Source organism: Montipora foliosa, chromosome 1 (genome assembly GCF_036669935.1).
Source record: "Montipora foliosa isolate CH-2021 chromosome 1, ASM3666993v2, whole genome shotgun sequence".
NCBI lineage: Eukaryota > Metazoa > Cnidaria > Anthozoa > Scleractinia > Acroporidae > Montipora > Montipora foliosa.
Window position 1 is genome coordinate 35,816,677 of NC_090869.1, and position 27,500 is coordinate 35,844,176.

The 27,500-nt window shown below is 40.1% G+C and overlaps 1 protein-coding gene across 2 annotated transcripts in view; it reads left to right on the forward strand.

Moving 5' to 3' along the window:
• The window catches only part of LOC137997581 (uncharacterized), a 191,188-nt gene that overhangs the window by 18,436 nt on the left and 145,252 nt on the right, over positions 1-27,500 (forward strand). The window contains exons 6-10 of one of the 2 annotated variants that reach the window (XM_068843661.1): positions 893-973; positions 10,110-10,190; positions 10,762-10,926; positions 16,735-16,953; positions 18,068-18,449. The exons of the other annotated variant lie outside the window; for it this stretch is intronic. Of the exons in view, the coding sequence (XP_068699762.1) occupies positions 893-973; positions 10,110-10,190; positions 10,762-10,926; positions 16,735-16,953; positions 18,068-18,449 (928 nt within the window). The remainder of the gene's footprint in view (positions 1-892; positions 974-10,109; positions 10,191-10,761; positions 10,927-16,734; positions 16,954-18,067; positions 18,450-27,500) is intronic. 2 annotated transcript variants of the gene reach the window in all.

The following is a 27,500-nucleotide window of genomic DNA, read 5'->3' on the forward strand; positions in this document are numbered from 1 at the left end:
CTTTTGAAGGGTCACATTTCCGTTCAGATTAAAGGAAAACGCATCTTTGCTACTTCAAATGTTCAAAATTTTCTGGGCGAGCATACCTTCGGCATCACAACAGCCTGCTATGCCATCATTAATCTCTGGGCACTCTTTGGAAACATATCAACTGGAGAGCTCTGCAGGAGAAACACTGGCAGTGGTTTTATTTTGTCAGAAAGATTACTCTTACCTGGGTCTCATAATATTAATGGATGTAATGATGTCAGCTGTGATTTAATCTCTTTGTTTTTAGGCTACTTGAAACTTATACTTACTAAAAAATGCAAACATAAAAAAAAGGTGGTTCCATCACTCATTAAGGCACTGACCCACAGAATGCTGTTGAAGTGAAGATTACTTTAAGAGCTCCCATACAATTTTGGACTCTGTACTACTGGGGTAATCATTATGGGTTTGCAAGATACTCCGCTTGTTGACCAAAACATGAAATGACAACGCAACATTTAGGTGGTGAGGAATTGTGATGAGAACAGCCAAAGAAAGGGAAAAATATGGGAAGCAATAATTATTATTACTTTGTACATGTATTTGTGAATCTGGAAATACAGCCATGCAAAACTATACAGGCAGATAACAAGATTTCTTTGAAAAAGTTAAAGCCGGGCATCACTGTAGATGGAAAACTCTTTTAATGGTCAAATGGAAGATTGAACATCTTCTCCCTTTCCTGGGTAATGCCCAGGTTTAGTTTTTGTTATTCAGAATCCTCCAGTCCTTAGCAAGGTGAGTGTCTTGACTAGATAGTGTATCACTTATTGAGTTTTTACTGATAATGATAAAATATGTGTTACCAACAACAATGACCAATAATTAATGTTGATTTTTACAATCATGGCTCTTCCTTCAGCAGATGATATGGAGCATGATGGCATAGGTGATGAACCAGAGAAGACTCTTCCCTTTCATGATGCTAGGAATGACACATTTGGTAAATAATCATAAAAAAAATTAATGACAATAGTATTGGACCAGGTTACAGTAGATGGTAAGTTAAACATTTGATTGATCAGTGGGCTTTTTGTCGACGTTAAAAACATTATATAAAAAATGACTCACAGCTATCAAGTTGACTGGAATGTCTGGTCATATGTAGCCTGATTCTCAGACAGTCCAGGTCGCTCGTCTTAGGCACTCTGCTCCCTTCCTTGTCTGATTTACTTCATATGAAAGCTTGTTCCCAACGTCATACAGATTGTCTCATTTCCACCAATAACAGGGAATGTTACACTTTCACAAACATGAGGAATTTGTGATGAATGTGCATCAGGTGAAAACAACATGTCGGAAGATGCCAGAAATCTTGATGTAGATGTTGACGGTGCTTTGGAGAAGGGTTGCTTTTCCTTTAACAGAACTAGACCCTCCTTGAGGGTACACTGGGTTGCCTGTGGTACGTGCAGCATTCCAGGCAATTTTTTCAAGTTGGGGTCATTACGACCATTTAAGGGGTCACCCAGAAGTCATACCAGCAAAGGCCCTTTGGCTCACAGGTCCGCACACGTTTGTACGACAAAACAGATCCTCTTCTGAGGTTAAAAACCTGGCTACCGGCCTATTACTTAATCATTTGTCAGAAAGAAAAAATTCCTGTCCTCTTTAGAAAAAAAATAGACACACATTGCTTACATGTGGTAGCGAAGTAACACAGCGATTTATTCGATAATGTCAACTGAGCTGTGTGTTGTCTTCCAGGAGATTCAACTTGTCCTTGCATAAGATGTAGCTCTAACAGTGCACAATATTGTTTGGTATTGTCTATCATTGTAGTGCCATGGTAGAAGTCTTAGGTACAGTAAATAGCCTGAGAAGACAGTTGGTTACTAGCAAAGTACTGAACCCAGAAAGATTGAAGAAAATAAAAGGGAAGTGAGAAACAATGGCTTCTGGGCTGACATGTTGATCATTTTCAGGTTCCCTCACAACTTCTTTTAACCACAAGTTTAAGTGTGCCCTCTGAGCATCTGACAGCTTTGTAATACTAAAGTTTACTGAAGTTTACGTCGGGGTTAGTATCTGGATGGGTGACCTAAAACATATACCCCTTCGTAAAACAGAAGCATTGGACCGAAAATACTATTAACGCTAACAAATGCGAACTCAGCAAGGTACAGATTTTCTTAGCTTGAATCGAAAGTGACATCGATGGAATACAGCGTTGCTGTGATGTTACCGTGGCATGTTTACTCGCCAAACAGTGCAGCATCTGTGTCAAATGATGGCAAGATACCGGGTTTTCGTAAGTTTCTTTTTCTGTCAAGTGTTATAAAGTTTGACAATAAATGAGCGAATCCAAAGCATAGGATCACAATTGCCCAACTCTTGAGGTTGACCATTGTTTCTGCAAAGTCAAAAATTTACTCTCCAAGACGAGGTTATTTATCACCAGGTAATTTGATCATTTTGGAAATAGCAGCTACTTTATTATTCATCAGCGTCACAATTTTTTGCTGATTTTTGGGCTCATTTTGTTGAAACTCAAGCACGCTTCCAACAGACCTCTTTATTTTTGTGAACCCTTCCTGCTTACAGAGCAATACTAAAAATATCTGCCGTATCACATTTCAACCTTAAGCTCGAAAATTCAATACACAACATGATATTATAATTCACAAAGGCAGAAAATATCACAGAATCCTTTTCCAGCAAAACATTTATTGAAACAAACAACATACTTGCTCTTTGAGGCAAAACCCTCTTCCTATTTCATTGCATGCACTCAATCGTGTCAAATTACCATGTACGCAACAATTCAAACCCTTTCCTGAAGAACCTTCTCCTTGAATAATGATGCTCAAAATAGTCGACAAGCTTTGTTTCAAATAATTCTTGACCGTCACATTTCCAATTGTTTTTTTTTACTTGACTTTGTTGAACCCATAAGTTACCAGATAATTTTCCATTTGGTTAACACTACACTTGTGATAAAATATTGTCCATTACTCGTCGCTTTTAAGATTTCAGATCATCATCGCCTGTCTTGTTCATCCAATTGACGTTTCCTTCTTGAGCTCCATGAGATCATATTTTGTTGACTAAAACGCCATTAAGCATTGTTGACGCCACTGCTGGTTAACGAGGATAACAAACTCACGAGGCAGAATGTATATTTATATTTAATGAAGTTAGCAATAGAAAGACGCTAACCTCATTTTGAAAATGCTTTACTATTGCCATAAAAACTATCCAGTTAAGGTCGCATATTATAAAACATGATGAATTCATGAAGGCGACCTTTTTCAGATCAGCGAACAATTTTTTGAAACAAACAACATATTTGCTATTAGAGGAAAAAACCCCTTCCTATTTCATGACGTGCGTGAAGAGAAAAAACTCAATCGTGTCAAATGTTCACAATATTACAACAAACAAAATTTCAGGATGAAACCATTTCCATGAAGAACCTTTTCCTTGAATAATGAAGCACAAAATAGACGACAAGCTTTCTTTGAAATAATTCTGGGCTGTCACATTTCCAATTATTTTTTGACTGAAGACTGTGCAGAGTTGATCACAGATCCACTTAAGGTGTTCAATCAGTTACCACAGAATTTTCCATTTGGTTTCAGTGTTCTACATAACAGCACACTTTGATTTCGGGTCGACGGGCGATAGAATGTTGTCGAAGTTCATTACTGGTCGCTTTTAAGATTCCAGGTGTTTGTATTTCACCGCCTGCCTAGTTTATCCAACTGACTTTCCATTATTAAGCTCCATAAGGGTATATTTTGTTTAAGGATCCACTAAAACGCCATTCGAGTTACATGACTTTCGACGCCATTGCAGGTTAAGTTAATGATTCTACTGTGTCCACCAGAGAAATCTAGGCATTTCCGCTACCCTCTCGATCCTAAGAAAACATGTGCAGAAGGCTCTATGCACAAAGACACCACTTACCAGGGGAGAGAAAGGCAAGACTTTTACTGACGCGGAAAATTAAAAAAACAAGATGGAGAAATCTACCCATTTTCCGACTGGGATTGCCAGCTTAGCACCTGACTGGCTTAACACCTGACTGGCAAAATTTTGAGCATTGATTTTTATCCACAGGCCATTTACTTTGATTGTACATTTTGTAAGTTTTGGATTTCACGGTGTGTCATTACTCACGTTCAAAACTGACCGATTGGTCCTCGGAGAGTTGGATCCAGAGAAAAGTGACATCAAAAAAATTTTTGCGTGTGAATGCAGCTTATTGATATATACGCAAAATGCGAGTTTAACAGTCTGAAAGCCCAAAACTTCCGTGCTGCATGTTAATTCAGTGGCGTACATTCTTTTAAAACTAGTGAGCCTTTGACATAATTTTCTCCTCGATCCATCTCTCTCAAGAACTTAAAGTTACAAATGTACAATGTAGTAATAGCAGACCATTAAATAGGAAAATTTCAGTTAAAATATACAGGTTGCTAAGTGTTTAGTTAAAATCCAAAGAAAAATAATTAATTTTTTGATCACAGGGACACTTCATTAATGACAAGACAACAAAGCAAAGCTTCAGCTTTCATAAATTTAATGTGAACAAGGTCAAGGAAACTGGATAAGACAGGAAAACCAAGAACAGCCAAAAAACATGCAAAAGATGAGAACGTCCAATAATTGGCTTGTATTTGTGAATCTGGAAATGAGGCCATACGAACCTTCATGTATATAGGCAGATAACAAGACTTATTTTAAAAGATTTGAGCCAGATTTCACTGGCTGGAAAACTCTTTTAAGGACGGTGCCTACTAATTCAAAGATATTTTTGCCCCGATTTATGATTATGCAGGAAAGGTATTAGGTGTTATTGAAATCCAATAAGAAAATTGGGGGTAACCACGCATTTTTCAAAAATAATTCCGGAACAATATTTGTATAAAGCTCTAAAATGCAAAGCAATTTATGGCATTCTTTCTTAAATTGAAGCTCAATTATCCCCAAAGAATGCATGGTTACCCCCAATTTTCTTTTTGGATACCAAGAGTACTTATTAAGATCTACATGTACTTTCTCTGCTTAGATTTAAGCCGTGCAAAAATATTCCTGCATTAGTAAGCATCACCGAAAGGAAATCCGAGTATCTGAAGATGCGCAGAACGTACATGTATGCACAGTAACAATAGTAGGCACCATCCTTAATGGTCAAATTGAAAGTTGAACATCTCCTGCTGTAGTGTATTGATTACTTAGTAATACTACTGCAACAAGGACATGATCATGATCACCTTATGTGAAACTACTGCATGCTATTCCATGATGTGAAAGTACTGTTACCATGTAGAAGTAGAATAATCTTTGTGTTACAATATAAGATAATCGTTCAGTGAATAAAGGACATTACATGAAAAGCAATGAAAGAGTGTGCGTCTCTTGACTTATGACTACACCACACATTGGCGACGAGGATGAACTCGTACTAGCTGCAGATCCGCCAAACCCGGCAGAAAATCCAGACCAGCCAGAACCGGCAGAAAATCCACAACAGCCAGACCCGGCAGAACATCTAATACAGCCAGAACCGGCAGAAATTCCACGAGTAATGGAACGGTCGTTGCCCGCACCCACCGCATTCAACATCGATGCAGCAGATCTGTACTGTGAATGGAAACACTGGGTGAGCGCGTTCGAAATTTATGCCATTGCCTCCGATCTAAGAAAGAAGGAAGATGCGATTCAGAGAGCTACGATGCTGCACTGCCTTGGCCCCGCAGTACAACGCATCTTCAATACGCTCCCTGGAGAACACAAGTCCCTCGAAGAGGTGAAAACTGCCCTCAGTGGATACTTTGCACCAAAACGGAACGTTGTGGCAGAGCGCTACAAGTTCAGGTCGCGAGCGCAAAAGGCAGACGAGTCAATAGACACGTACCTGACAAGCCTCAGAGAGCTGGCAAAATCATGTGACTTTGGCACTCTAGAGGAGGAGATGATCCGGGACCAAATTGTCGAGAAATGTTCCTCACGTACCTTAAAGCAGAAACTACTTCAACACGACGATCTGGATCTCGCAAAGACGATCAAAATCGCGCGAAGTGCAGAAACGGCCGTACAAGAAGCGCGATTGCTGTCACAAGGCACCAAAGAAAACCCGATCCATATCGTCCACGTGCACGCTTCCCGCGGATTTCCAGCGAAACCGTTCAGCTGTTATAGATGTGGTGGAACCGACGGACACACTCCTGACGAATGCGGTGCAATCAAGTCCACGTGCAATATCTGCAAAAAAGTTGGACACTTGCAAAAGGTTTGTCGCTCAAAGCCTAAGACTACACATCCAGCAAACCGGCACAAAAAGAGGCCTGCAAAGAAAGAAAAGAAAACTCCAAACATGAAGGTCCGCAGCTTGAGATCCAAACCTGCTAATTGGCTTGAAGACAGCTCAAGTGACGAGAGCGAACCAGTACTCTCTTTGAACAATGTTGACAGTTCCATTACGGTACAGATTAATGGACAAAGGACCAGAATGATAGTCGACACTGGTTGTAAGTACAACATAATATCCTCACAGTTGTATAAATCACAATTTAGGCATTGTGAACTGAATCAAACTCAAAGACGCTTCACTGCGTATGGACAGAAAGAACCGCTAAATTGTAATGGTTATTTTAATGCCACCATCAAAGCCAGCGATAAGACTATCAATACCAAGGTTTACGTAATAGAGGGTAACGCGGAGTCATTACTGGGACGAGACTCTAGTTTCAAGCTAGCGATACTTACCCAAGTAAATTCAGTCGGTCAGACCAGCGATCAAAACGAGCTGGGTCCTTTACTCAAGGAGTACGATGATGTTTTCCAAGGTTTAGGAAAGGTCACTGATTTTGAGCATAAAATTAAGATTGATCCAGAGGTCAAACCTGTCAGTCAGCACTTAAGACGCATTCCTGTAAGTCAAATTGAGGCAGTAAATAATGAACTTGACAGGATGTTAGAACAAGATATCATTGAAGAGGTCACTGAAGCTAGTCCTTGGGTTTCAAATTTAGTAATTGTTCCCAAGAAATCGGGCGATCTAAGAGTATGTTGTGATCTTAGAGAGGTAAATAAGGCTGTTATAAGAGAGCGTTACGTTTTACCTAAGGTTGAGGATACCTTGCATGCAATGCATGGCTCTAAGTATTTCGCAAAGATCGATGCTAAGAGTGGATTCTTCCAGCTCACGTTAGCTGAAGAGTCGCGTTACGTTACCACATTTATTACACCTCGTGGTTGTTATCGGTTTAAGCGAACTCCCTTCGGTCTCAGTGATGCGAGCGAAGCTTTCCAAAGAATGATGGAAAAGATCTTGTTTGGCATTGAAGGTGTCCGCATTTCGGTAGATGACGTTATCATTTATGCTGAAACCATGGCAGAACTTGTCAACCGCGTCCGCAAAGTTTTCAATCGCTGTCGTGAGTACAACCTCAAGCTCAATCGAAGCAAATGTGAATTCGGAGTTAAACAAATTTCAATTCTAGGCCATGTTGTGTCTGAAAAAGGCATCGAACCCGACCCAGCGAAAACGGAAGCCATCAAAGCTACGCCACCGCCGGAAAATGTGTCTGACCTTCGATCGTTTCTCGGAATGTGTGGCTATGTTGCGAAATTTGTTCCAAATTATGCTAACATTGTCGAACCGCTACGAAAGCTCACTCGGAAAGAGCAGAAATGGTCATGGGGAAATGACCAAGCAAAGGCATTCAAAGCCTTGAAAGAAGCGCTATCAGGCGCACCGGTCTTGGCTTGTTTTCGCGTTGATGCTCAAACCTACGTGGTTACTGACGCCAGTCCAGTTGGTCTCGGCGCCATTTTACTCCAAGATCAAGGTACCGGTGAATGTAAACCTATTGCATATATCAGTCGATCACTAACAATGACGGAAAGGAGGTATTCACAAATTGAGCGCGAAGCGCTAGGTTGTGTTTGGGCAGTCGAACGTTTACACAATTACTTATTTGGTATAAAATTCACTTTATTAACCGACAACAAGCCTCTTTCTAAGATGTTTGACCCACATTCAAGCAAAGTTTTACCTCCGCGCATTCAGCGTTTAGCTTGGAGATTACATCAGTATACCTTCTGTATTCAGCATATCGCAGGAAATGCAAATACCGCAGATTCGTTGTCACGATTGCCATCCAGGCAAGACGACCTCTCGGACACTGGTTTTGTTTGCGAAAATTATGTGCGATTCGTTTCCACATCAAACATGTCAGACCTTCAGGCCGTGACCCTTTCAGACATGCGAACCGAAACCAGCAGAGACGTCACGCTGTCCAAATTACTTGTTCAAATTCAAAGCGGAAAATGGTCGCATGATCTGAAACCATACGATAGGGTCAAAGAGGAATTATCTGTTTTTGATGGAGTAATTCTTAGAGGAAACCGAATTGTTGTTCCACAATCGCTGCAAAAGCAAATTCTAAAATTAGCGCACGAAACGCATCAAGGGATCGTTAAAACAAAGCAATTTCTCAGAACACGCTTTTTCTGGCCCGGGATGGACGAAGCAGCCGAAACAATGATAAGAAATTGTCAAGCATGCGTGCTGAATCAGCCGTTGAATAAGTACACGCCGCTTCAGCCAACACCTTTACCTCGAGGCCCTTGGGTAAAAGGTGCAGTGGATCTCGTTGGTCCAATCGATGGCAAATGCATATTGACCTACATCGATTACTATTCTTCTTATCCGGAAGCATGTGTTTTGAAAGAAATCACTTCACGCGAAGTCATTAAAGCATTAACTGACATATTCGCCAGATTCGGGTTTCCCGAAGAAATTGTTTCTGACAACGGTAAGCAATTTGTAAGCGAAGAGTTCGAAGCTTTCCTTAAGTCGCGTGGAATAAAGCACATTCGTGTGTCACCATATTATGCACGAAGCAACGGGAAGTTAGAAAGATTTCACCGATATCTTAAGAAAAATTTCCGAGCGGTGATCTCTGAAGGTAAATCCTGGCAAGAGGAGTTACCTAAAATTCTCATGCTCTACAGAGCAAGTCCACATCCAGTCAGCGGGAAATCGCCAACTATGCTATTGTTCAATCACGAAATTCGTACTAAAGTGCCGCACATCGAGTCTACCTCAAATACAGCAGCGTCGGCGCTCGATCGCGTCCATCGGTCAAGATGCAACTTGTATCAAGCGCGTTTAAAAGAATATCACGATGTCAAGCAAAATGCAACTCCGCATAATTTCAGAGTTGGTGATATTGTGCATTGTGCTAACATGAAGCAAAACAAATTAGACTCGAAGTTCTCCTCAGCAAAGCACGTGATCATTGAGACCAAAGCGCGAGACACGTTCAGTCTGGTCAACGTCAATACAGGTACCACTCTAGTTCGCAATGCGAAATACTTAAGGCATGCGCCTAGTGAGTCTGTTACTGATCATACTGAGGACTTTGGTACTGAAACAATTGAATCCAATGACTCCAGTGAGCCCGGTGCGACAGTTTCTGATGCTTGTGAAAACACTCAACCTTCGGGTCATCTTGTCGAGCAAGCCACTCAGAACGAAGAGGTCGTCACCACTAGGTCAGGACGAGTAGTCAAGTCAACAAAAGACTACGATAATTTTGTATATTATTGATTCCGACTATTGCTCTGATTTTATAGTGTGCATGATTCTCTGATTGTATTCTTTAACCGTTCCTTGAACATCGCCCGGGAAGGATGTAGTGTATTGATTACTTAGTAATACTACTGCAACAAGGACATGATCATGATCACCTTATGTGAAACTACTGCATGCTATTCCATGATGTGAAAGTACTGTTACCATGTAGAAGTAGAATAATCTTTGTGTTACAATATAAGATAATCGTTCAGTGAATAAAGGACATTACATGAAAAGCAATGAAAGAGTGTGCGTCTCTTGACTTATGACTACACCACACCTGCTTTTCTTGGGTAACCCCCAGGTTTTGTTATTCAGAATTCTCTTGCCCTTTGTAAGGCGAGTGTCACGACGAGATAGTGTATTGATCACTTATTGAGTTTTTACTGATAATGATAAAAATACATGACTTCTTATCAAGAACAACCACCTACAGAAGAGAATCTGCCGCAATAATGTTGATTTTTACAATGGGTCTTTCTTAAAGCAGGTGATGTGGAGTATGATGGCGTAGGTGATGAACCAGAAAAGACTCTTCCCTTTCATGATGCTAGGAATCACACATTTGGTAACTTAATAATAAAATGAAAATAGTAACGGACCAACCAGGTTAGATGATAAATTGAAAATTTTACAACAACCTCGAACTCAATGTTCTGCACTGCAGAATATCGAATCTGCAACACTTACAATGTACTACATGTACATCGCCACTCTGCATCTTTGCTCCTTGTTGTCATCCTGCCACTGCAGGGTGTTTTGACCTTATCTTTGTGAGCATTTAAGGGGAGGAAACTAAGCGAAGAACTTGCTGATTCTGGTTTATCTGGGTATAGGGGGGCATGATATCTGTATACACAGAATTTTTTTTAAGAACCATCACAAGGAAGAGCATAATTGTTAAACCTCTTGTTTTTGAAACTGTTTGAATGTGGAACGTTCAAAGATTTTACCAGCTTCTAGAGAGATTTAATTGAAACATTAATCAATAAGACTGCCCCCAAAACATTAAGAGAAATTAGAACTACATGTGCCTTTTGATTGAGAACACTCGTCTGGCACCTGTCCCGTTGGTCTGGGGTGATTACACTGGCAGCAAGTGTAAAAATAAGTTTACAGAGTTTCTTATTTTCTGACAGAAAATCAGGAAGCAGAAATAGTTGGGACCTCTTGTGTTAGCGCTGTTAGCGCTAGGTTGCTGAGTTCATCGCCTAGTGTCTCAACTTTCAGTGCTACATCTGGAGCACAGGGAAGGAAAAGTACACCAAGTACAGCAAAAAGATCACAAGGAAGCAAATATACTGGTAAGTTCAAAAGTACAAAAATGTACCAGCACTTGACAAACCCCTCAATACTGATGTGCCGTGCATGTTGCACTTAATTTCCTGCTTACTTAGTTTTTCAGTAACTAAAGGTTGACTAACATTATGATCATTAACTTCACTTCATTCTCTCTCTCTCTCTCTCTCTCTCTCTCTCTCTCTCTCTGAACCAATGCAAGAATATGAACAGAACCTGAGAGAACCTCATTTGTAAAGGCTGCTCCTGAGGAACTGAAATGTACCCCTCCATGTTCTTCCCCAAATACCCAACTCAGTAAGGTCGAGTGTAATCAATTAAGATTCTACAGGGCTAGAATAAAAAAAAAAGCTGATAATAATGTCAAGATACAATAAAAATAAGGAAACACTTAATGTCTGTGAGTTCTACTTCAAAATCTGTGATCCCCCAAGTCACAGAAGCACTGATCTCAATTATAATTCACGGGAAACCTTTGTCCTGCTCCATGATAATAGTGATAGGATACTCTTTCCCTTTCTAGTTTGGAAGTAGGTCTTTGAGTATGCTGTGGTCTCTATGACACTCTCTTCCGCCACCCCCTATGGTGGGGAAAACTAGAGGGGTAAAGGTGGCTTTTTCAACCCCCATGACTGTTGGCGTAGAGCTCTACACTGTAGCAATTGAATGTTAGGGTGCGTTCGATTGACCATATTCTGGAATAGGAATACATGGAATATAAGTTTAAAATCCTTCTTTTTTATGGAGATTTACATTTAAATTGTCAAACATCTACTAAAATGCTATTTTAAACATATTTTTATTATCCTTGCTGCTTTGAAACGCGCCAAACATACCGTTTTAATCATCACTCCACATATTCTTATTCCGGAATAGGGTCAATCGAACGCACCCTTAATGTACAATGTTAGGAAGTCAAGGCTTTCTTGGAATTGTTGTTGCTATTTTGCAGCATAGCCATGCATCAGCAGATTACTTTGATGAGCGAGCATTGCTTGAATGTTTTGTTCTTGCACCTGCTGCTGTCATTCCATTTGTTGCATGAGGGAACCAACCATAGATTGAACCAAAAATATTGTTTTCCTGCTCAGTGGAATGATTTCAAAATATAAAAAATATAAAAAGTTCAGGACTCAGAGCGCAATTAAAAACTTAAAAGTGGGATGTTTCGTTTGGATCCACGGAACTTTGTCAGCCACAATGCAAATTTGAATGTTAAGAAGTGTTATATATGGTCTCGAGGGAGCTAACTTGTATGGTGTCATAGATGCTGTCTAATTTGAAGCCTTTGTCTCTGTTCAAAGACGGCTTGCGTAATCTTATCTCAATTTTCTCCCTTATGTGGCGTTTGAATGTGTTATTCTCCGTGGCAAGAACTTTTGCTTTGCTGGAATCCACTGAATGACCTGTGAGCTGGCAATGTTCATGATCAGCTGAGGAATTCCTAGAAAGATGTTCCTTTCCTCGAGTTTTCAATAACCGAGAAGTTTCGCCCACATAATCTTTGTCACATTGTTCGCAGTGGATGTGATAGACTCTTCCACACTTTTTAAGGTTTGCTATTTTATCCTTAACACGAACTAGTTATCATCTAAAGGAATTGATAGCTCATTCAAATTTGTAGGGATTGGTGAAGAGAGGGCAGGATTTCTGACCCCCTATACAGCCGACTGTTCCCCACATTAGAGAATATTCCAGACCTAAATTCTACGGTCTTCCCAAAATCCATAAGAAAGATTCTCCGCTACGACCAATAGTCTCAAGCATTAGCAGTGTGGTGTATAATACTGCCAAGTTCCTTGCCAAGATAGTAAGACCTCTTGTAGGTCTCAACGATCACCATCATCAATAGTGAGGATTTCATCAACAAAATCGCAGATCTTGAAGTACCCCTGGGACAGAAACTCGGTGTTTACAAGTATCACGATCAACCAAGCTATGCCAATTGTCAGATCGAAACTGGAAGGAGACCCAATTTTACCAGATAAATATTTTCTGGATGTACCACAATTATCCACCCTACTTGAAATGTGCCTTTCAAGTACCTACTTCACATTCCAGAATGCATTCGGTAAGCAAAAACAAGGGACCGCAATGGGTTCCCCAATTACACCCATGGTCGCAAATCTTTATATAAAACACTTTGAGAACAGAGCATTGGATACTGCACTTACCCTGCCAGCTATGTGGTATCGATATGTTGATGACATGATGACCAAAATTCATGAATGTGCATGCAGTGAGCTCATTTTCCGATCATCTCAATTCCACACATCCAGTTCACTTCGGAGGAAGAAAAGAACGCAGAATTCCATTTCTTGAGCCCTGCCTTCACGTGAACGAGGATGGCTCAACGAAGGTCATCGTATACCGGAAACCCACTCATACCAGTTGATTAATATCTGAATTTCCATTCTAACCACCACCTACAACATAAAAAAGAATACAATACAATACAATACATACTTAATTGACTGCTCCCCATAGAGGCTTTTCAGGGCCAATGAAACACAACGCAACGACAGAACAGAACAACAACAACTTTTAAGAATCCCAACTGGCCGGAGGCAAACCAGTTGGCTATTTACAAGTGCAGCTGGGAAGTTGAACCAGGGACTACCAGGAACAAATTCAAAGAGTGGTCAGAGCGGGTCTTGAACCCGGGATCTCCGGATCTCAAGGCAAGCGCCCTAACCACTGGGCCACACTGCCTCCCCTCCCACACCAGTGCCTCCCCACTGCCACACCAGTGCCACCCACTCCCCACAGCCACACCAATGCCTCCCCACAAAAGCTGTAGTTAAACACTCTGCTACTTCGAGCTCAGACCTTGGTGTATGAAGAAGTTGACAAAGTAAAGGAAATTCAACAAGTTAAGCAATTCTTGAAAGCCAACAACTATCTTGATTGGATGCTAACAATACCAAACACTGGATCTGTTTCGAGAGATTGCGAAGAGTCTGTTCACGAGAGGAGAATATAATGCTTCAGTGCCATACATCAAGGGCACTTTGGAACGCCTCCAAAGAGCATTGAAATGACACCAGGTCACACTTGTCCACAAACCTTTCAATTCCTTAAGATCACAACATGTAAATGTTAAAGTGCCCCCAACCCCACAATGAATTTTAAATTGTTTGAAACTGTTCGAAACACATTGCTGCCTATTTATAGGCTTCAAAACTTGCAAAAAACCAAGCATCTCTTGTTCACGACTGAGTCAGAAGGGGAGTGGGTCTATTCCTGATTTGATGTCACAAACTGATTTACATTGCATTAACTCTTTGTAAACATGCTTGCAAAGTAGATTGTGACGTCAAATCAGGAATAGACCCACTCCCCTTCTGACTCGGTCGTGAACAGAAGATGCTTGGTTTTTCTAAAGTTTTGAAGCCTATAAAAAGGCCGCAATGCGTTTCAAACAGGTGCAAAGATTCATTTTGTGAAAAAAATATTTTGGGGTCAGGGGCACTTTAAGGATAAAACAGGAAACCTTAAAAAGTGTGGAACAGTCTATCTCATCCATTGCGAGCAATGACAAAGGGGCGAAACTTCTCGGTTATTAGAAACTCGAGTAAAGGAACATCTTTCCAGGAGTGCCTGTTAATTGCCATAGCCATCCCTGGAGATAGCAAACTAAAAGGCAAGGGAAGGAAAGAGATTGAGGAATATCAAGATCTTGAAGAGATATTTAGAACTTGTGTGGGTGAAGATGTTGGTAATCATGGTGGTTTCTGGGGCTCTGGGGACAATCCCAAAGGATCGGGAGAAGGAACTGGTGAGGATAGACATTCAGTTATCGTACGTTTTGCTACCAGAAACTGTGTTGGTGGCAACTGCAAGGCTTCTTCGACAGGTGTTTGAACTCTGTGATTGTGCACAACACCCTGAGGAAAAGCTACTGTACAACAGCATTAACGTTTGACCACTGCCAGTATTACGTTTATGCTGTGATGCTTCAATAATATTGATACTGTATAGCAATACTGAATATTTAACCAGGTTAGTATAAAGGATATCACTGGTAGCCTTGTAGTTTCATTTGACTCCCTCTTACATACCAATGGTTAATGGTGGTTAAAAATCCAAGCTGATAGGAGACAGCAATCTGTATACCGTATACCTTCAGGGGTGTCTCACGTCCGAGCGATGTAGCGCATCGGGTTTAAACTGCAGATACCTAAATCTCTATATCAAATTAAAGCTGTACATTGTAAAAAATGGGAATACTGACTATCAAGTTAAGGTTACCGTATACCTTCAGGGGTGTCTCGCGTCCAAGCGATGTAGCGCATGCGGTTCAAACTGCAGATACCTAAATCTCTATATCAAATTAAAGCTTATAGAGCTGGCTATCAAACAATGTCAAGAATTTTGAAATTAAATGAATTCTCGAAATTTTCACGTTCTCTAACTGTGAGCGTCTGAATCATCTTTTCAAAGCCACAAGTCAAAGCTTTTCGCTATTCTATTTTGTTTTTCCATTTCCCGACCCAAAGTGGTAAAAAAACGTGTCTCGTTTTGCCATACTCAGTTGCAGGGAAAATTTACCGAACGTTTTCTAAATAGTATTAAAAAAATGTTAAGTGTTCGTACAAAAATCAGTCTCAGAGAAAAATATTTTAAAATCAAAAACCACAGAAACGCTTTTGTGGTTTAATATAATTATTAATCTAGCCAGTGTCAAAATTTTGGGGCAATCGGACAAATTCCATTTGAGTTTTAGGTCTTTAAAGTGTCCCCTTCAAGTTAAAAAATTGATTTGAGAAAAAGGCGTTAAGACTGTCAATCAAACGGGTAATTTTTACTTCCGTCGAAAATGTAAAACCGCCATTTCTCTGCCAATATTTAATCTCTTTGAATAATTTCTTTTTTACATTAGATGGTCCATTTTGATCAACATCCAAATTTGAGGAAAATTGCCGATCTGAAGGAATACGGTAACCTTAAGATGCTTATCATAGCAGTTATCAATTAACGTTGCTTAAGCAGTAACAAAAAGGAATCCTGACAAATTCAGGCTTCAATGGGATTTGAACCCTGACCTCTGCGATACCGGTGCAGTGCTCTACCAGTTGAGCTATCCAGCTGTCATTATGTGGGTCCATATTGAACCTGTAGAGGATATAGATATGATGAAAGCGATTAATATACAGTAAGTCATACTATTCATATAAGCCAAGTCATAAAGAGAGACCCTACATTCAAGGTAGAAAATGATGCAATTAGCAGCTGTGAAACCTTGCAACAGTAACGCCATCAAAAATCAATCAAGTCAATCAAAGTATTTATTTAGCGCATTATAAAAGTAGATATATATGTTACTTCAAAGTTTGATTTTTAATGAAATGATAACATAATAATTTAATTAATATTAAAATGTGAGCCGGGAAGGTAAGTTAACCTATTGGTGTTCTTGTTCCCCATCATTATGATTTAATCATCACTCTTATCGATGTCCTTATTATACTTATTATTATTATTATTATTATTTTTATTAGTATTTTGTGTCTCAATTTGCTGTAATTGTTTCAGCCTCTCGGTTTTATCTAGAAAACTTGTTAAAAGAAGCACAATTGTTGAATTTGGCAAATAGCTCCTTCAGTTGGAAATTTTTAGAGGTGTTGAGAAGTGAAATACACTTAGCAAGTTTTGATTGTTATATAGTTTCCTTACCAGCATTAAGAAAGAAATGGTCACACTGACTATAGAGATAATTCTGGGAGTTACCGAACTGTCCAATTAACTAGTAATCCTCTCTATCTACTTAACACCTTTCTCTGTATTACTAACTAAAGGTACCTCTTTTACAGGAGGGCCTGCCCCTGCCCAAGTTTCACAGTCCTCGGCAAGGCTTCAACGGATTGCATCTGAAGGACCAGCGCCTGTAAGATATGTCAACTTTCTGGCTTATGGTGGCTACTCAGTGGAAATCCTTGGTGGCAAACATTTCAAGACACCAGATGGCGAGTTTGTGGAAATAAAGAGCGGCACTCAGTATGAAATACATGTAAAAAATTCACATCCTTATGGTAAGGACCCTTACAGCATAATAGCAGGATAATTGTATTTCAAAAATACAGTAACTGGAAAAAAGTGATTTTTGTGTTGTTAAATGAAAGAAAATTCATGCTGCAGCCCATGCAGTCTGTCAATTCTTTGTCATCAACAAAGCCTCATGTGTTTGAGTCGTGATGAGAGTTTGTAACTTGTTAAGGTGTTGACGGCCATGCTCATTGAAAACGTTGAAATACGCCAGGCCAGCACTGATACTGAGCTGCGTGGTTATCATCATCGACTATCTTTTCTCTTGGTGTAAGATGTTTTGAGAAAGCTAAAAATTCTTACCCATCCCAAACTTTTTTGCAATTAAAAGCTATAAAAAACTTCCTTTATATTTTAGGATTCTACACACAACAAGGAGAGAACCTTATGCATATTTCCATTCCTACAAGGTCCTCAGAATATCCTTAAGGACCTGTTTAAAGGGGTAGTGTCACGCTATTGTACTCAAACTTGAAAACACTAAAAGGCATCTTTGCATCAATGAAGACCAAAAAATAATGCTGTTTTGTTGCCAATAGCCATTGACATGCACTGAAGGTGTTCTTTGTTGTTTGCAGTCCTAGATGGATATGATGAAAATGGATTGAAACTTTAAAAAATAGCGACTTTTTAATTTTTATTGGAGAGACATTGTAGTCAGAAAATTGCCAAAAATTAAATACGAGTAGCTCTTTGTGCCATAAATATATTTCGGCTCTTCTCAGTGGGTTGTCAGCCGGGAACTTTGTGTATGTGAGCCTAAGTACTAATTTAGATTTTTACCCAGTTCTGACCAAAAACAGAAAATTTAGCGTGACAGTGCCCCTTTTAAAGTTATTTTAGCAACTCAATGCATCTTACAGGACTTTGGTTGAATTACTATGATAAGGATAGTCAAAGTTGTCAAAAGTCTTTCATTGTCTTTTGAAGGGAGCTTTTTGGATGTTTTATCGACAATTCAAGTTCAAAAAGAACGTCACAATGGATCGGAGTCATGTTGCATTGCAGTGGTTGATAAAGACTTCCACAACATTTAAAAGACAATTCAAGTGTGTGAAAATCTGGTTAATCAACCTTTTACATTTCTTTTGACATTTAAAGGTTGTAATTTGGATATTTCTATTGACGGCTATGACGTTGGAGGTTGGGTTGTGGATGGCGGGCAGGAAATAACAATTGAGAGGTCTGCTTATGAGGCCAAGAAATTAACCTTCTACCGCGTAAAAGGAGCACCTAAGAAAGCAGGCATTGTGCCAGATCGGGAGAAAAACGGCTTGGTAAAGTGCGTGTTTACACCAGAAGCTTTTGTGGGCATCCCAGTGATTATTCCTGATTCATCTCAGCCACTGATCGTGAATTTCGCCCCAAGTGCCAGGATTGGTGATTTAAAAACTGAAATACAAAGGCAGTTGGATAAGGCACCTGATCCTGACCAGATTCTTTCTCTGAATCATAAAGTGTTGGGAAATCGTACCCCAGTGAGGTCAGTGTGAATGATTCTTTTTTTCGGTGAAGTGACTATTGTCACCATCCCGTAAAGCAATGCGTTTTTTTTTCTTTTTTTTTTGGAGGGGGGGGGGGGGGGAGGGTATTTTCATAAAAAACAATACAAGTTATTTACTCTTGGGACTGTATTGCTTCCGTGTCACATACACTGTACTAGCAAAATTGTGATTTAACACCGTTTAAATCAGCAATCGAATTTAAACACTGGTTGGCAAAAGTATGAAGTTTTTGTAATTTTAACCCACTCATTAGCTTTCGCGTGATTTTATTGGCTACTTTATGTCACATGGTGTAAGATCACACAGTTATCACGCAATAACCCCCGTCTGCGCTTATATTTCTCCTGTGATAATTTCCATTGAAAAGTAACAATTTAAGCCAGCGGTAAAAAGACAGCACAAGATTTTCAACTTTTGATCTTTATTATTTTACATGGAAGAAAAGCAAACTCGTTTTGTCGAGTCAAGTGATACTGACATTGAAAATCTGGTCGCAAATCCTGTTCCAAAATAGTACAAATATTCAACAAGATGTGATGTCAACATCTTTGAAGGTGAAGAACGTTACGAGTAGACTTTCAGATTTAGTCCTATGCAAACTGAGTGTTTTTATAAAATAGAGAATCAGTACACTGTGTTTACCAGGTGCTGTTCTCATCCAACTTGAGTAACAGTCCACCTCTGACGTGAATCCTTCAGGTACTCCAGACTTTGCACATTCTGAGTCATACTGTTTAAATTTCTTTTTTACCCCTCGCAATCACATTAATTTTTTTTCCGTGAGACTGAGTGATCCTCGCACTTAACTGGAAAATTAAAGCAATTGCCATGGTAGCCTGCTTGCAGGCGGTAATTTTTGTATTCGGTCGCCATGTTGGACGGGTGGAAGTTGGAAGATCTGGGAGAAGGGGGAAAAAGCTGCCTGCCCGAAAACCCATGAAGTCAAATCACTCCACCAGCGGGCAGGGTTTCTAATTGGTCAAGTAGGTTTCAAAAGAAGAACGAGGTATTCTTTGATCAGAGCTGGTCACGCAAGAGATATTACCACAGAAAATCATGGGGTTGTGAAGCTAGCGATAAGTACATTGTTGTCTTTTCTAAATTCGAGAGGAAGCCAGGACAGGAAACTACTGGGACAACTCTGCTAATGAGAGAAGATGTTCCAGCACTTTTTGCTACAGACTTTGGAAAAAGTATGCTTTTCACCGTGTTTGCACGGTTAAATCTGTTTTGGTCATTTGCCCACTCGAGAGCATTATGTTGCACCAAATTGTAGAGCTTCGTTGAGTCCAGCTCGGCAGCCGAATTTTCCCCTGAAAGTTTACCAAAGATCATTGAGGACACTACTTCCTAAATTTTTTTTCTGTGGAACAAGTGTTGGAGGGACGTTTTCTCGCTAAATATTTTGAGCAAGAGCTGATACACTGTAATGTACTTTATTTATTCCTTTGATTGTGAGCGGGCGGTATCCTGAGAATCCTGCAATCTGATTGGTTCCGGGAGCGGGCAGTATTTTCCTATCACCTGACCACGGGAGGGTTGTCCAATACACACGAACTGAGTCGGGTCGACTTTTTGGTGAAGACGACCCGTCAAGCGGAAGTCGGGTCGTGGTGTTTACGGAAGTAAAGTAACAGGAAGTTGCTATTTGAAAGAAGGTGCGAGGAACTTTCTGAAAATGGTGACGGTTCGTGACGACCCGTCTAGTCCATGACGAGCCGTCATATGAAAAGTTGACCCGACTTTTGGAAATGTCAGGTGGTGAGGGACTTAGAAAAAACCGTGTATTTGTGAAGACACTGGAGGCGGTGAGGCCGGCTGAAAATGTTGACGGGTCGTGACGACCCGTCTAGTTGGTGACGACCCGTCATGTGAAAAGTCGACCCGACTTTTGGAAATGTCAGGTGGTGAGAGACTTAGAAAAAAACATGTATTTGTGAAGATACTGGAGGCGGTGAGGCCGGCTCAAAATGTTGCCGGGTTGTGACGACCCGTCTAGTTGGTGACGACCCGTCATTTGAAAAAGTCGACCCGACTTTTGGAAATGTCAGGTGGTGAGAGACTTAGAAAAAAATCGTGTATTTGTGAAGATACTGGAGGCGGTGAGGCCGGTTGAAAACGTTGACGGGTCGTGACGACCCGTCTAGTTCGTGACGGGCCGTCATTTGAAAAAGTCGACCCGACTGTTGGAAATGTCAGGTGGTGAGAGACTTACAAAAAATCGTGTATTTGTGAAGATACCGGAGGCTTTGAGGCCGGCTGAAAATGTTGACGGGTCGTGACGACCCGTCTACTTCGCGACGAGAAGTCATTTGAGGTGGTGATGTCAATCCACCGGGGGACAGTTGTTTCGTTATTAATATTTGTTACTCCTTTGCGATCGTCGCGTAATATTGAAGCGCTAGCCTCTGAGGTGAAACACAAATTAAACATTTTAAAGACAAAGGATAGTAAAAAGTACGGCGGCTGTGAGCTTACAATTGTGGCAGGGAAATTAATTTGGCAAAACTGTGTTGTAGGTTTGTTATTGTGTTTGGTCCCGTGAGAGTGATGTTGTAAGGTATAGGTATACCCCAAAATTGATAATTTTGCCATTTTAGTTTTTGATATTTCCAGGTACACCTCATAGAGTTTTTTTAATAACCAAAAGTTTGCGAAAAAAGGTTTCTTGTAAACAAAGTTAGAAAGGAAAAACGACTCTATCAATAAATTCTCTAATTAGAAGCTGTCCACAAATGACCATTTCTCAACACTCAAATGCAAATCACATCGAATGAGGCGCACGTTTACAGCGAGTTTTCATCCTTTTTCACTGAAATTTGGCAAGAATGTTGCCCGATAATGTGGCAAAAAACTCGTGTCGGGCAGTTTTTATTTATCGCCTCCTTCGAAAGTAATGAGTATGGTTTCTTAGATCAAGGTGTGAAGAAAACGTAGTTTCCGGTTAAATTCTGACCGGAAACGAACTCAACTTGTGAAATTATATACTTTTGAAAAGTGAGGGCTATTTTAGGAAAGGTTTTTATTTCTTGCCTTAAATCAACTAATAATCGGAATCTACAATTCCTAAGCTTCCAGAAAATGTATACTTTGTTGGGGGTTTTTATGAAACGTCTGAAAGTGAAGCATGCAGCGACAACGCAAGGTTGCCGTTTGGGGTATACTGATTTAAAGGACGTAAAACTCATGAGATGAATTGTTATGCTGCGTTCTTCCAACAGATCAGCATTCCGTTTTTCATGAAGAGATTAAATCTGCTAACGACTTCGACGAGTTTAGGTGATTAATACTGGGCAATAGTTTTGAGGTTCTTTATTTGCTTTTGTCTGTTCAGTCTGTTTTCTAGCAATAGTGCTGGTTTATGGTTTATTTGTGGATTTTCTGCAAAGTGAATGCATAATTTCTTGACGCCGGACGTGGGGTGGAAAATGCGGGCCATTGTTTGTACATTTTTTGGGCGTATGTGTTTTAATGAGTGCTGGTGTGGAAGGGATTTTTTCAACGTAACTCTTAGAATTCGTACATGATAGAGTAAGGTAGTAGAATTTTAAGTCTGACTTTCCAAATTAAAGATAGAACCGCAAGTCATTAGGATACCGTGTTGGTGCTGGTGTTTTTGTTAAGCTGAAAGCAAGTAAAAATGCTGCTATAATTGTCACTTTGTTCTCAGATAGGAAGTAATGATTTTGCAAATATCATTGCTTCTGTGTGAATTAAGGATGGAGTTGTTGGGAAAGAATTTGCCCAGCATTTTTGTTTCCGTGTTAGCAGCCACTTTCTCGTTGCAGTATCATAGGAGTTGTCGTTCTTTAATAAACAGTAACTGTTTTCAAGTTAAGCTATGATCCTCGCATTTATGAACGATCATTATCCCTGTTTCTGAACAGCATGTTGTCTGGGTATTAATTTCGCTACGAACGAACAAACCATTCACCATTTTTTGATGCTTTTAGGAAGCTTGCTGCGATTTTTGCTACGCTTGGATGTTTGGAGGAAGTGTACGGCAATATTTCGCGACGCTTTAAGAACGAAGCATTCAACATTTCGGAGCGCTATTACAGTCAGTCATTATTTCTGAACAACATGGTATAAGGATATTAAGGACACACTCGCAACATTTGTGAATGCTATTGTGGTCGATTTTTATAGTTTTCTATGCCTATACCACATTTTAGTCGCTGCTCTTTGAGAACGAAGCATACGACATTTTTGGGCACCACAGCCTCCTTTGTTCATCGAAGTTTTTCGTCCTCTCACCACCTGACACTTCCATGGCTTCGCTTTAAGAACGAGGCATTCAACATTTCCGAGCGCTATTACAGTCAGTCATTATTTCTGTTTCTGAACAGCATGTTGTCAGGTTATTAAGGACACATTCGCAACATTTGTGATTGCTGTTGTGGATGATGTTTATAATTTTCTAGGCGTATATCGATATTTTAGTCACTATATGTTTTGAGGAAGTGTCCGGCGATTTCGCGACGCTTTAAAAATGAAGCATTCAACATTTCGGAGCGCTATTACAGTCAATCAGTATTGCTGTTTCTAAACAACATGGTATAAGGATATTAGGACACAATCGCAACATTTGTGAATGCTATTCTGGTCGATTTTTATAGTTTTCTATGCGTATATCCATATTTTAGTCGCTACTCTTTGAGAACGAAGCATACAACATTTTTGAGCAGCAGAGCCTCCTTTGTTCATCGAAGTTTTTCGTTCTCTCACCACCTGATGCTTCCATAGCTACGCTTTAAGAACGAGGCATTCAACATTTCAGAGCGCTATTACAGTCAGTCATTATTTCTGTTTCTGAACAGCATGTTGTCAGGGTATTAAGGACACATTCGCAACATTTGTGATTGCTGTTGTGGTCGATGTTTATAATTTTCTATGCGTATATCGATAATTATTTTAGTCGCTACTCTTTGAGAACGAAGCATACAACATTTTTGAGCAGCACAGCCTCCTTTGTTCATCGAAGTTTTTCTTTTGCTCACCACCTGACACTTCCAAAAGTCGGGTCGTCACAACCTGATCGGATCGTCACGATGCGTCGAGATATTTGAAGCTGCCTCAGGCAGTTCGACTTCCGGCAGTAAATCTTACTTCCTTGTTAAACTTCACGACCCAACATCCGGTGAGTCGGGCCGTCAACAGCAATTGACGACCCGACTCAGTTCATGTATATTGGACATGTGTGGACCACGGTCATGGTAACCAACTACGCTAAGTGCAGAGTGAAGTTGGGAATTAAAAGAGCAAAGTTTCAATTTGTCTTAATTGTTTTTTGCAATAGAGCAGTGTTATTGTTCAACTTTCTCATAAATTCTGACGAAAGCTACCACAGTGAAAGCGAATTTTATTACTCAAAACGAAGAGAATAAAGAGAACAACGCTGAGGAAACTCAACCAATCTTCACCATGAGTGATGTACCTTCTAAAAATAGAATTTAGAAATAAATAAAAATGTTATTAACCGGCCTTGGTCAGTCCGTATTGGGAAAAACTGTGCCCTCTGTATCGAGTAGGGCCCTCGGCTTGCGGTCTCGAGACCTCGGGCACAGTATTTCCCAATACGGACCTCCCGGCTGGTGAATAACATATATATATTTCGGGTGGCCAAACCAGCCTTCTCCAGGTACTATGAGAGTTTACATTGAATTGATTCTATGTAAATGTATATATATACATGTAATAAATGGATGTCGACAGAATCCTGGAAAAAATGTTATCAAATATGGAAGTTACAACTAATTTGAATTCAAATACTAAAATAGTAACAGAAAATGATGGAACAGACTTAAAATTAGATGTAATATGTTTCTTCGCAGATAGACCATTATGATCAATTGTCCTGCCTTTTGAAATTAAAGAAAAAGCTTCCTTGGCCTTAAGGATTGAGTTGGAAAATATTATCGGTAGTAATTGATTGTCGATCTGATCAAGCCAGTTGATCCAACATACACTGACAGCTTCTCCACGGTTGCTTGAACACTGTTTTCTCGCTGTCAGAAGATGGCCTCAAACAAGAAATCAGAATGGGCAAAACCTACACTTATCGTTTGATGCAGTTTCTTCCGGTTTGCCTACATTTTTTACCGCTTTTTGAGGTGCAAGTAGACGCTCCAGAGCAAGTTTGTTTACAACGACATGCCTAAGTGATTGATAGCTTAATTATGGTTTCTTACTTTATTGGTCAATTAGTGTGGTGTGACTTGTAACTGGAGGCTAAACAGAAACTGGGCAGCTACTGAGAAAAGTCTGGTTTTCAGGCAGGCAGTTTTTTGCGCCCTCTCTTTCCCACCCCAACCCTGCCGTTTTGTCACCTGGCCCAGACATATCTCATGCCCTTTCAATATGGCGTCTGGACATGTACCGCCTGTAAGCAGGCTATTGTCATGGGTTTTAGTCCTGTTGCAGCTTTCAGAATTTTTCAGATGTCTAAAACAAAGTGACAATTTCTTAAGTTGTCCAGTTTAGTGCGAGGACCACTCAGTTCTTTTGTCTAAAACCCGCACTTCAAATATAAATTTCTTTCATTCAACAATCCCTTCATGGAAAGACATGAGCCCAACAAATTTACCTGCTCCCACATGTGTGGCTTTAATAGCTGAGTCGGTAGAGCATTGCACCGGCATGGCAGAGGTCAGTGGTTCAAATCCTGTTGAGGCCGCATGAACTTTTAGGCATCTGCAAAAGGGTGACAGTTGCTTAAACTGTCCAGTTAAGTGCAAGGATCACTAAGTTCCTTAGTAGAAATAAAGTTAATTAAACCAATCAAATGTACTAACCTGTTTTGCTTACATCAATTGGACGCATTCGCTGTCACATCAAGAATAGCATTGAACTAGCAATTTTCACTATGAAAATTAATGGGACGGTTCTAAAAAATTATAAACCTCCTTTCTGGCTCGCTGTTATGTCGGCCAATAATATGCATGGCTGAGAGATTGTCCTGAAAGTTTCACGTTTTGCCCTCAGCCAAGCTTCACTTTTCGGCCAAATATTCATTTCTCGGACAATCTATCAGTCATGGACATTGTACATCCACCTGAAGGGGTTTATTTACTAAATAATAGTATATAAACATAAGACAGACCATATATAAGCTGACTTTAAAAAAATGTGTCTTGAGAGTCTGTTCAAATGATTCAAGAGTTTATTTTTCACGAATGTCAGTTGGTACAGCATTCCAGGGCTTTGGTGCAGCCATTGCAAACGGTTGATCCCCAAGCGTAGATGTGGACTTGCTTGTGTGTGTGGTCAGTATCAGGATTGCTGTAAATTTTATCATCAGAATCTTGAATTGAATGCATTAACCTATAGGAAGCCACTAGAGTCCTCGTAGCATTGCTGTAATGTGGCAATACCTAGGAGCAACATACATGTAGATAAGCCCGGCTACGGCATTCAGAACATGTTGTAACTTATTCAGTGGATAATCAGGTAGACCTGCAGACTGTTGCAACAAACAACACAACTGGTAACTTTTGCTTTGGTCAGCTACTTCATCGCATCAGAAATAGATACTTGTGTATTCTCTTAATAGCATGCAGATGATAGAAGGCAGAACCATAAATTTGCTAATATGCATTGACATGGTTAATTTAGAATCAAACCATGCACCCAAATTTTGTATAGTTCACACAACAGCGATATCAGCAGATCCATCTGTAATACTTCCAATATTCATTTTTACTAGTTACTGTCTAGTACCTAGTTTTTTCGTCATTCAGCTTCAGCTTATAATGTCACCTAAAAAGATTGTCATAGCCTGTACGGCGTCTGTTGCATTTGTTGCAGAATCAGAACTGAATAATTTGTAGAACTGATTGTCATCTGCACATCAGTGCTTCTTGAGAATATGATTTCAAACCGTACAGAGCAATATATTGGTGTAAACAGTGCTAGGGCATGATCCTTGAGGTACGTCATGCACCTGTTAGTGGGACCGCTGTATCCCAGGGCTCAGCGTTATTGTATGTGAGTTGTATGAAGAAGTTGCAAACGTTTTAGAATAGAGATTGTTGTCAAGATGCAGATCATCACAGTTATAAACGTTACTTGAGAAGTAACAAAGGGAAAGCCTGAACAGAATTTGAACCCTGGCCTTTGCGATACCGGTGCAGTGCTGTATCAGTTGAGCCATCAAGGCATCTGGGAGCTGATCACTATATGAGTTCGTATTGAGCCTGTGGAGGATGTAGATATGATGAATCCTGATATATATTTGAATTGCGGAAAAAATCAAGTTAAGGTGCAGATCATCCCAGTTATAAACATTACTTGAGTAGTAACGAAAGGAAAGCCTAAAAAATTCAGGCTTGAACGGGATTCGAACCTTGATTACTACCGGTACTTGACAATCAACTTAATTCCTTCTACAGTTCAAATATGTGGCTTTTATATACCTCAACCTTCATCATAGAGATGGTTGTGTTGTTAAAGGGCAACTTTTGGTCCTGTTCTGTCTAAGGTACCATTGGTCAACATGGTGTCAGAGGTTAGCGAACAATCACCTGCAGTTTACAGTGAGTTTTAGTTGTCCTGTTTTAATTACATGACTTCGAACTGTGCTGGTGGTTCATTCGCCTTATTCCTCATTTTGTTGTCAAGTTGGTTATCACAAATTTACTGATGTTTGGTGTTATAATGGCGTGTAAGCTGGTCTGCTTTGCCAGTAGTACAGATTCTGGAAGGCGTAGATCACCGAGAGTTGCTACGCTACTTCATTCTGGATTACATTGTTCATTGTATTTGATGGGATGGTTTGTTCCTAAAGCTGGCTCTGCCAATATGACATTGACAGCAAAGACGGAAAGGCTCTGTGGATTTGTGCATGTCCAGTCTCCTGCGGTTGGTTTCAAAAGGGATGAAGAGGTTAGTAAACCCAAGTAATAACACACTTGGTTTATCTGTCGAGGATAGCAGTAACCCAGTAAAAGTTCTTCAAGCTCTCATCAAGAGGTTTGGAGGCAGTATGAGTGGTAGATGGGGCCAAGTATTTTGAATGTGGGGATTCTGAG